Genomic DNA, 12,447 nt, shown 5'->3' with positions numbered 1-12,447 from the left:
GAATAGAAGCAGAAATAATTATAAAAGTATTGGTCGGGTGGAAAAGTGAGCGAGAAGTCATGTGACGTAAACAAAGCTCTTTATCGGCATTAGCTAACTTCGTGGAATGAACACTTGGGAGTTTATAACAGTATTTATTGCTATTTATTCTTAATTAAGCAATAAAATATCGTAAATAACATAAAAAAAAGAAGGCATTTTTTCAATTTTCATGTTAAATATCATCCATAATCAAAACCACGATATACCGCAGTATGTTAGTTTTTTTTATATTTTTCTGAAGACGGTATTTTTGACGGTTTTTATTTCTGTGAAGGTTTTATATCAAAAAACCGAAATATCGCCCAGCTCTACAATCAAGTATCCTCTACAGAATCTTACCAACCTGTTTTTTTTAAAAATATATATAAATATTTATGGATATTTTTGTTTCTTTATCACAAAGAATAATCAAATTTCCAAAAGTAGCAAAACATACATACCTCAGCAATATCTTCAAAACACGTTCCAACTAAAGGCGTTTCCCTTTCATCTGTAATTTCTACTTGGTCTTCTACTAGACTAAGTAATTTAGTTGTAAGATCATATATATCCAATATATTACTAAATATAACATCTAAGTCCTGCAAAGAATAAATTATTTTTCCATGAATATCAAATCTTTCAGCAGAATTCCATAGTATAAATAAGTGGTTCTCAACCATTTTTTCCCAACGACACACCTTGGTACACATGAAAAAATCGCTGCACACCTGGCTAAATATATATGAAAAATATTTGAATTTTGCAAAATAAAAACATGGCAAGTCAGACGGAATACAACCGTAGACAGAGACTAGTTATAGACACATAGAATGACTCAAACTAAATAAAGAAAAACACAGATATGAACTTATCAGTAGATGCCAGTGAATACTCAATTGGGATCACGTGGTTTTTCACATTTTCTAGGTTGTCATTCAAAATTTCGCTGGTATAAATCCAACAGCGTTTGAAGTTTGGATTCAATTAAGGATGCAGTAATACCCCGTGATTGCGATTAATTGCCACCTATCTCAATAATTGCTGTATCACGATATATCACAATTATTTTAAAAATAATTGCAATTATGATTTCAGAGAATCAAATTTATAAAATTTGGAAAGTATTTCGTATCATTTTGGCCAAATTCTCGTCAAAATAACAGTAGGATAATAAAATATCTTGTGTAAAAAGCTTCTAGTACGCCGCTGCTCATTGTGTTGAATACTGCACCGTTGTCATAGAAACTAACTCCACTGGTCCGATTCCTGACAACTATGATATGTACAAGTTATGTGTCTGGATAATATTTCTTTTATTTCAGTTAGAAACCAAGACTGTCAAACAAGAAAACTTGTAATAATAATTACGATAATGAATCCTTCAGTTCAAGCACGATTATTTGAATTATCATGATAAATGATCTCATTACGATAATCCAAGATATTGTGATTATTCATTTTGCAATAATCATGATCAATCACAATTATTTTTATCTTTGAAAGGCATTTAGTGAAAGTGATATATAATAAACAGACAGTTTTACGGATAACATTCACTAGGTTTATTTTTGTATGTATCGTTGCATCCTTAGATTCAATGATTGATAGGGGGTTTACAATTCTTACATATACGGATACAGAAGTGGAGAGATCTGAATTGGGTTCAATGAGCTATCAACACTTTAAGTAGGCCAGTTTGATAGTAACAAAGAATTTTTTGATACTATTAAATTATCAAAAAAATACAATAATTACCTTGCTTCGTGGAAATAACTTTGCAAAGGGAACTCTAAATACTTTAATGATTAGATTTAGATCTCTCAAATACTGGGTTTCTTCTAAAATAAAATCTTTAACAATATCTTCATATTTCAGGGAATCACGATGTATTGGTTCATTCTCTACCATGGACATGGACATTTCTTCTTCTTGTGAAAACATGTCAATTAATACCTAAAGAAAAGATAATTAATAAAATTGGTTAACAAAATAAACTTCTAATGTTAAAATGACTAGTAAAGCTTTCTGATATGCGTACAAAAACAACCGTTGATTGCATTGGATTTTATTTTCTAATTTGTTTTATGAGATGAAATCTGTATTCGTTGAAAATTTTACGTCCACGGAAAACAAATACTTAATAGTACAGAGCTTGCACCATCATCAATTGAAATAGCACATCAGATCAATCCACTAATATGGTTATAATGAACCAAAGGAACAAGAATTTCCATGTTAAAATACATGTAAGACTTACCTGGTCAGCACATATTGCCACTTTTACGTCTTGACATGTTATTTCACCATGTCGAATATTTTTCACATATGTTCCAGTAAACTGTTATGTAGAAAAAAGAAAACTAGAGATAAACACCTTGTGTGAGTGATTGTTAATTGGTCATCTGACTAACTTAATTTTAAAAGGAAACATAAAAAAAGGATGAAGAATGTTTTTGAAATTTGATTATTGTAAATTTGATAACTATCGAAGAATGGAAAATTTGCTTACTACAAAGTATAATCTTCCCTTATAATAACATTCAAAGTATACTCAAAGACATAGAACAAAGACAGAAATCAGACTATTGATGTATAGTATCTGATACATGAATCTTAATTCTTTATTATTAGACAAGAGCTGTGTCTGATAGTTTTTATCTATCTATCATATAACTTAAAAAAAAAGGTTAAGTAGAACATAATATTACATACCTTGAGTATATCTGCTGCGATATATTCCAATACTGCTACCATATATACTGCTACACTATAATCTACTCTATAACCAAGCAACTCCTACAAATACATTCAACATCGTTATGTATGATCAAATTTAAACAAGATAATTTAATTTTATTATGTTAACACTGATTTGCAGTCTACACACACTTAGTCCAACCGAGGAGACAAATTGTAAATTATCATGTCATATGCACTACAAGTATATATAAGCAGTTTCCATAACATTTTCACCACCATGTTTTCATTGTGTGCATTGGCAATAAGATTCTGAAGTCAATCTGCATAGCCACTACTTTAAATTCTACCAAACAAGAAACCACTTCTTTTCTACCAATCTACACAACCAATTTTTTACATTTTTACCAATCTACATAGTCACTCCTTATATTCCACCAAATTAGTAAGCCACACCTTTACATTCCAAACTACTTAGCCACCCCTTTGTCTTTATATTCCGTTAGCCACACCTTTACACATCACCCAACTACCTAGTCACCTCTTTATATTTCAAAAAGCAACTTAGCCACACCTTTACTATCCACAAAACTACTTAGCCAACCCTTTACACTCCAAAAAACTACTTAGCCACACCTTACACTCCAACAAACTACTTAGCCACACCTTTATATTCCAACAAGCTACTATATAGCCACACCTTTACACTCCACAAAACTACTTAGCCACACCTTTACACTCCAACAAACTACTTAGCCACACCTTTATATTCCACCAAACTACTTAGCCACCCATTTTATGTTTTATCAGTCTCTAATTAGCCAATCATGCTCTAGTAGAACTTCTACTAATCGACATACATATTCACTCCATTAACATACATATTCACTCATAATATATTCACTCCATTAACACACATATTCACTCCATTATGTTCTATCAACCTACATACAGCTACAAACAAATTTTGCAAATGAAGATATCAGTGAAAACAAATGCCATAACTCACTTTTAATAAAGGATGAACTTTATCAACAGGTAGATTTTGATTGCTATTTTTCTTCGCTTTAACGCCAGGAGCCCGTTCTAGGGCTTCTTTCGCATCTTTTATTGCCCATTTATCAATGGGGTCCGGGAAAGTTTTCTGTATTCTGTCCTCAACATCTTGTACTTTTTGAGGTTGAGAGGCACAGAGAGAGACGAGTAATTGCAGCAGTAGTCCTTCAATATAATCTAACGCATCTTCTTTAGCACTCAGATCTGAGTGAACTTGACGCTGAACCTATAATAAAATATAATTTAATGGAAATATAATGAACATATTTACATAAATAGATACATCCTACATTCCGACCACATAACTGATTTCAAAATATATTAATAAATACCAGTCAATTCAAGCATATAGTAATCACATCGTTAATGAAATCCTATCTCACTACAACAGTACCATACACATCTTAAAGTGTTCTGTTGAGGTCACATTAGTCCCAACTGTTTGGAAGCACTTTATATATAGAGATTGCTAAAAGAAGTCACTAATAAATGGCTAGTGTTCAATCAAGTGTCAGTCTGGATCACAGGCTATTAAAATATAGGGTTTGGTTTGAAATGATATGACCTAGTTGATTTGAGTAAAAAAAAAAAACATAACTTCATTTAAACAAATTTGATAGTTAATTTTTCTTTTACAAAGTGGGTATCTGTCTACCATACATTAAAACCTTGAGGTCGACAGAGAGAGCCAATGTTGAAAACTAACCAATTTTGTGTCGAATCGTAGTCAACAGTTTATTTTATTTCAAGTGATCAGTTGAATAAATAACCTGCTGGAGACACCAACAGCTAATCAAAATGCTTGACTTCAAAAGTGTAAAGTGATAGTGAAAAACACTGATTTGACCTAACTGGTAAGCTCAGTTGTGCAAATGTTTTGTTTTGTCGCTAAATTAGGGTGGGTATGTTAAAAATTACTAATAATAATAGTTTAAATTTATCTTTGATATGAGAGGTTAAGCTAATACTTTTTTATAAACAAGATGAATTTTCAAGGTACAATTGAAGGGCTCCAATCACAGCTAAAAACAAACACATCAGACTCGTAGCCGTAATGTAGCTATGTCGCCTAGGAAGAGGCAATATTTCGGCATATATAATTAGAATCATACATGTCTATAGCTATAGTCCATCCATAGTAATTGAGTGGATAATCATAAAAGTATTGATCAACCGCAGTACTATTCTTACACTCCCTAGGGTCTTTCTTCATAAACAATTTTTCTTACCATTTTCAGCAATTTAATGAAAATTCCTTTCCACTTTTTTGCATTTTCATCAGAGAGTAATACTGATGTGACACTGTCAGGACTTGTTGTGGTTGTAAACATACCACTTCGTTGAGACATTTTGAGGGGTTTTCAACAAAACTGTCAGGTTTTATTATATGTAATGTTTGTTCTTTAGCAATGCCATATTATTACATATTATTATTATTATTACAAATACGGGAGCAAGGCAAAGGGCCATAATCATGATAATCCCAAGCAGCCACAAAAAAACATTCCTTGATATAACCTAATTGTAATGACATTAGAGTATTTGGTAATACAGTATATTGGCATGGCCTTGACAAATGTTATGAGTAATCATGCCATAACGTATTTTCTTTACACACGAACACGTAAAATTGAAGATTTGACAATTCTCCTGTCACAGATTTCCGCATTTCCACCGGAAACGACTAAATAAAATATGCTGTGCGCATGTCATATAAACGAAACCAGTTACTGCAGCCTCGTCTGGGAAGGTGACGATTTTTACCTGCAAAATATATCTGAGTGGTAACCTAAAAGATCAAGCTTCGGGCGAAAAGGAATTGAAACGAAATAGTTTCTAGCGCGTGGTAATATCCCTAAAATGTTTACATCGCTCAGTAATAAGCAGTAATTGTATTCCATAGAATTGTTACCTGTATATCGCTAGTAAAGGTTGTAATGTGTGTGCCATGTAGTATAAGGCCCATGCCTGTGCGCACAACAAAACATTTGATTATTTATTGAGACCTACACATGCCAACAATTGAATAATATATTCTGGAAGTGCGTATGATTGATAAACAAGTTCGAACAGCTGCAATTTTATAAATATTATTCAGGCTATAAGCGGACGATTTGATAATATTACTAACTTTACACGGAATGAATGTTTAAGACATGAACGATGATCAAGACAATGCTGAATATTTGTTGTTTTTTTTCCAATTTTTTTTATTATTTTTTTTTGCGTCTTTAAGTATTTTTATTTCGTTTTATTTGACAATACACAATTTGTATGTGTCTGTAATTAGTTTCGTACGCACGCGCAGCGTCGTGCGGCTATTACATTTGACAGCATATCCTTGAAGCTAAACGTGTTGTCCAGCGACGACAGCAAGAAGCGGCTAACCCAAACATGAAAATAATAAACCGTTTCTGAGGATTTTGGCTGACTTGGTTTAGTTGTACCAAATCAACAATAAATAAATACAATTTTCAACATTACAGAAAGTAAATAAAATATCAATTTTGAGATATTGATAAATATACTATACTAGGCTCCCTGGAGAATGATCGCTAGCCTATATATAGGCCTATCCTATAGCCTACAATACCGTTCACACCCACTGTCTTTATAATGTCTCAAGGGGTAATAATGATTTAGGCCTATACAATATTTACGTAAGTTAATACTTTATGAATATAAAAATAGTAATTAATAATAATGGAAATAATAAAATAGCCTATGCAATTATGAAAATACTAAGAATGCAAATAATAAATATTATGCAATTATGAAAATGGTAGCCTAAATAGGCCTATAATATTGCAAATTACAAATATGTAATTCACTAATAACTAATGGTGTATATGGTTGCTTTAGTCAATACGAATGCAGTTGATCTCTATGTATGTAGCCATTCTCTCTTTCTCCCTTTACCAACCTTATATAGGCGTGGTATTTCTTGTTGACTTTTCTGTCTAAAATCGTAGAAGAGGTTTTGAATTTTTATTTTCTGCCAGGTTTTGCTGATTATTTATGATTTGGGTGAGGAAGGTCAGGAAGTCAACAGACAATTATAGGATGATCGCCTACTAAAATGACGGACTTCCCAGAGGTTCTTTTGGCCAGGCCTAGCCAAAATCGAAGTGGCCAACCCTTCAATAATTTGTTTCAGATGATTGTGACATATTGTGCTCTTTGTGGTTATAAATATTAAGATCATCGGAATTTCTAAAATAAGGTTATAGGCCAAGACATGTCACGAATTTAACATTGATTTCAATGGGGAGATTTTACTAGTCTGGGCCCATACGAAAATAATTTTAATTACCATTATTTTTTAATATGTCCAGCCTACTCTGTCCCAAGAACACTTCTTTAAAATAATCTAAATCAACTTAAACAAAATGTTAAAATACCAATTCTAAGATTTTCGTAATAGTGCAAAAATACATAAAAAAAAATCCGCGAGAAGACCAGGCAAAAAACGCAAAAAGTGCTAAGATGGGGATGGGGTGGGGTCGGCATGACAGCCCCTAGGGGCAAAACGTGACACGCCGAAGGGCTTCCAACCTGACGTCGCTATAAAGGACTGTACTGGAAATAGTCATTTTATGGATAAAATTTTGGTTTTCATGTATGTACATATATTTTATCACCCTTTTAAGCACAGATTGTATTTTATGGTGCAATAGCATCCGGCTGGTTTTGGCCCTGTCTGATAAAACGGGTGGCCGACTTCCACCCAAGCACTATTTTTTTTTTTAAAAAAATCAGAACATACATATTTTTTGTGGACTTGTTTTAGCGCACCATATTCCCCATAGTACAGAAAAAGACACACTTTCATGGTCGCAAAAAGAATTTCGTGAGATGGTCTTGAAGTGCTAAGCACATAGTATCAATCGGTGTAAAAAAAAAATGACCGGAATGTAACATACTTAAAATATACAGCTTATTGACAAGTTCTCAAAATAAGCCTTTCCGATATATTGTTTTCAAATTGAATTATAAAAATAATTGTTTTGGCTATGATACGTTTTCATCGTTTCCATAGCTGTCATTTGTACCATTATATATTTGTGAATATTTCTATTTATTGTATATTTGGTATTTGTCGTATTGTCCCTTTAACATATGAGTTGGGTCGCCTGTCCAACCTCGTGGGTTTTCTCCAGGTCCTCCGGTTTCCTCCCACTGCTAAAGACCCCTACGCGCAAGCGAATTATTGAAATAAAATTAATCCATATGTTAGTCCCGAAATGACCTAGTTTGTGTCGAGCGGACGTTAAACCACATCTCTCTCTCTCTCTCTCTCTCTCTCTCTCTCTCTCTCTCTTTAACATATTTGTTGTATGGTCCCTTTAAGGTTTTATTTTCAAACATGTCACCGAAAATGGCTATAAAATGCTCAATTTCAGAGCATATTTCCACTATTCATTTTGACAAACATCCACTTATTTCTATAGTACAGAAATGTGGAAGCTTAAATTGTAACGCAGTCTTGTGTCGAAGTGGCCGACGTTGAACAGTAGCATGGTGGCTACGGCTCTCGGGCGCCGTCTGCTACACCTTCAGGTTAGGATTCAGAATAAGAGAGGACCTAGGCAACCCCCCACCCTCACGACGAGAGGAAGATGAACAGGGCCCGCGACATGGTCCTCGGGACCCTGGGACAGGCAACTCAGCGAGAGGGTGGGTTGGGGGTTCTCTCGCCCAGCGCTCAAAAATTTGTGAAGATACATGGTCTCGACTAGCGTCATTTTGGCGTATATCTGGGTAACTGGAGGACATTTTGCTAAAACACAGAAACTGATATTTAACACAACATATGACATACCAAATACATGTACTAGATATACGTTTTAGTTTTACTGAGGTAAATATAATCCGATATATACTATTTTGACAGGAAATTTTAAGCAAGCATCAAATGGAAAATCGAAAACAGTGACCATCCGACGCCAAAATATCATCACATAAACTATTTGTTTATGTGTTTAATACCCAAAATCATGTTGAACTGGTACCCTAGCGATGAGAGCCTCAAGCAGAACGAGAAAGGACTGGCTCTCAACGGAGCGAAGGCCCGGGCTTATAGTTTTTACCCCCCCCCCCCTCCTGACTAACAGAATCTCATTCTAATCCTACCCACATTCAGAAAAGTCACCGATTGTCTTCTACTTTACGATCAAGTAACAGTTTTATTTTTATTAATTTTGACCAACAATTTTTTTAAAAACATTACGCGACACACCTCCGGACCTCTCTAGGCCCTGGGCCCCTGGACATGTGTTCCAGCTGTCCTCCCTTAAGCACAATTGAGCAAAGTTGCGGATCATGACACCATTTAAGAACGAGTGCATGTAATAGAGGCTTTATTATGATTGTCAAAAATATTATACACCTTAGCCGGAGGGAGGCCCCCAAGATCCATATTCCTAAAGCAATGGCCCAAGAATCCCTCTCTGGCCATTGCTGGATTGGTTTTTGATACCTGAGCTTAAGAGGGAGTGTGTCTATTCTTCCCCTTCAATCATATCTATCCCAAGTACAGCAACATGACAGCCCTTCGTTTAATCTGGGGTCTTCCCTAAAACTTTGGACAATGATTTAAGGTATTAATAACGTGAATGTATTGTTCGTCTCCAAACCGTATTGTTTACATTGTATTCGTGTTGATAGTCTCGTTTGTCACGCAATTAGATTTTCTGCAATATTCTGCTATGCACTGGTTAATTGGGCATAATATAATCGTGAGTCATTATATAACATTATGTAAACATATTTGGTCCAATTTGGTACTCTGTTTAAAGCATAATGATATTGTTTCACAGTTGGCTATTGATTATTGATTGTTAATCGGACTATTGACCAATCATAATTTGGAACAGAAATTTGCTTCCATTACAGCAGTGTTAAGTGGGATTAGCTCTAATCAAACGAAACACTGCGAGGAGTATGCATATATCTTGAGATCCTAGGCTTTAGACTGCCAATCCTATAGGTGAATCCTGCACTGTACGCCTTAGAATTATTTCAGATGTTGATGAATATATCTTATAAATTAGTCGATACGTTAAGATTTTTTTCTTAGCTTTTTGCAGACTGATATTCTGAAAGCTGCGATTAGTTGTTGTTGCCATATCGCTACATTATTATTATTATTATTATTATTACAGCATATTTATAGCGCGCTCTTTCATATAACATGTTTAGGGACACTTTACAAAGTAACAATGTAATCATAAATAAACGACAAGATTATGGACATGTTAACGATTGTATACAGAGTCAGTTAAAAGCCTGATTAAATAAATGCGTTTTAAATTGATTGTATTGCTATGGATATTACTTGTTGTTTTGGTTCTCTCGTGTATAATATAACATTAAATTATATATTATATTAATCTAAACAAATGGTTTGTTCAGAAATTTTAGTGTATTTCAATTCGAATACTCAAAAGCACCAGACTATCATCTGCGAAAGTATGGCAATTTAACCGTCAATCATGCGGTTGGTGGTAGGATTCTGACTTTTAGGTGAATTTTTCATTTTTCTTTGAGTTATTTAATTTAAATGTCCATTGAGAGTAACGGATATGTTTTGTTAAGATCGTTTCATTGAGCCCGTCGATAATCCAATGGAAGATGGTATTTGAGAAAAGACGGATTTTGGCAATGTCACTATATGAAAAATGTTTTTTTCAATTTTCTCTACCAGGAATTGAAAGATTTATCTGATATTGCACATTTATGTCTTCTGGGACTATCCCAACTTATAAATCAAATTTGGTAAAATCTGTGATTGAAGCCTTAGCATCTTCTGCATGGTGCTCTCGTGGACGCGCTCTTAACATTTAAAACTATATTATACACAATGCAATATATTTTTATTTTCATAATCTAAAATGAAAATGTACCATTACATTTTTTTACCATTACATATCTTACCAGAAATGCATTGTTACCCGCACACCGTCATTCTTAAGAAATTATATTGTGAATATTAAATATTCATTTGGTAGGAGATTAGCCAGCAGCAATTCGGTTAATGCGGAACGAGACCCTCTAAGAATGCATGGAAATAACAATTTCTACAATAATTCACTTTAATCACAACATCGTCAGATATAAACACGTACCAAGTATTCCACATAAAAATACATCTAAACCATAACATCTTCTACGAATCAGTCTTTTAAGTCAATAGATAAGACTAAGACGTATTGGATAGTCAAACCAGATCAATTGAACGGTACATTACGTAAGTTCTACATATTTACATCAAGCTCCAAAAAAGTAAGTGGCATACTCATATCAAATAACATACATAAATAAAATAGTGAACCCCCGCCTCAACTAAAATAAAATACGGGCGATGGAAATGCCATTTATCCTAAGTTTTGGGATAACAGAATAATAAAAATGATAGAAATTGAACACGTACAAACAAAATTACAAAGGTAGTAAATTTTATTAAGATAATGGATAATCAACCACATCATAAAACAAACTCCCGGTTACGCACGGGCAATGGAATTTTTCATCAAATATTGACAACGGTCCCATACCCTCCCAATACGATTAAAACACAGATCCTATTTCGTTCTTTATAGCTCAAAATTTCGTTTTACTTGTCATAACTACACTAAGAGCTAGACGAGTTGTTATATAACAGGCTTTCTGGTTGATGTGAGCAATTAGCCAATAAAACGGTCTATTACGGCGAGTTCCTGGAATGCTGTGCACGGAACTGTGTGTAAATCACTAGATTAATCAATGTCTGACGTCATAGGGTCAAAAGCCGCTCGTATGACCCCTGACGTGACCTTCCTTTACAAGTATAAAAAACGAAACGAAATATAGATTTTAATCAGATTGAGACCCTCTGTCTGGGTGACCGAGACTATAGTCGTTCGTAATCAAGATTATCAAATTCAGGGGCAAATAACTCGTCTGAAACCGATTCTCTATCAGGCCACAGATCACCAATAATTCCCCCATTGACTTTAATGTTAATTCTCGTCTCTTAGACCGGCTCTAACTTTTCCCCAAATTTTCGTTGGCTAGAACGCTTTCTACCACAGATGGAACAACAAGATTAGTGACAACCTCTTGCCCAAAAGCATGTATGAGGTTCATCATGAAAAACTTGAGCCACGCAAGCTGGAAGAAGAGACATCAAACATGCAATTTTCCGCTCTACATTTCAATCTTACCAACCTCTTAACTCTTGTATCCTTCCGCCCCAAAATCATGAATATTCACCAAAACCTAGCAGAACATGTATATTCAAACCTTTTTCTTCAATTCTACACCAAAAAGTCAACAAAGATCGCCATGCAAAAGGGGGAAAAGAGAAAGGGGAGAAGGACTAAAAAAGCTTTGGCCCTTGTTTTGATGAGATTTGTCTATCAAAGTCCGCGACCTTTTGCAATACTCATTAATACTTTCTATAGTTAGAAAATCGAGTCTTAATTTTTTAAATAAAAGTCGTCACAGCCACATTAACATTTTACACTATAAAGATTAAAGATGTTGAGTTAACCCACTGCATCGATGATGAAGTCTATATATTATAGTGTGAATCAAAGTGATTTTCAAATGATAGTTTTTGTATTTCGTATTAAGTACTGATCTTAATTCTTTTGAATCTTCGACGTTTCTTAAAGTTGTGTCCAACGA

At 34.1% G+C, this 12,447-nt stretch overlaps 1 protein-coding gene across 1 annotated transcript in view; it reads right to left on the bottom strand.

Annotated features, from left to right (window-relative positions):
* LOC126822277 (son of sevenless homolog 1) overlaps window positions 1-5,451 on the bottom strand; it is a 31,196-nt gene extending 25,745 nt beyond the window's left edge. The window contains exons 1-6 of the mRNA XM_050551063.2: window positions 5,007-5,451; window positions 3,731-4,003; window positions 2,737-2,820; window positions 2,282-2,362; window positions 1,780-1,977; window positions 483-623 (exon numbers count right to left, since the gene is read on the bottom strand). Coding sequence (XP_050407020.1) covers window positions 483-623; window positions 1,780-1,977; window positions 2,282-2,362; window positions 2,737-2,820; window positions 3,731-4,003; window positions 5,007-5,126 — 897 coding nt within the window. The 5' untranslated portion in view covers window positions 5,127-5,451. The remainder of the gene's footprint in view (window positions 1-482; window positions 624-1,779; window positions 1,978-2,281; window positions 2,363-2,736; window positions 2,821-3,730; window positions 4,004-5,006) is intronic.
* Window positions 5,452-12,447: the final 6,996 nt, after the last annotated feature.

Source organism: Patella vulgata, chromosome 5, assembly GCF_932274485.2.
Source record: "Patella vulgata chromosome 5, xgPatVulg1.2, whole genome shotgun sequence".
Taxonomy (NCBI): domain Eukaryota; kingdom Metazoa; phylum Mollusca; class Gastropoda; family Patellidae; genus Patella; species Patella vulgata.
Note: the sequence above shows the minus strand (reverse complement) of the source record. Positions and strands in the feature narration are given on the sequence as shown.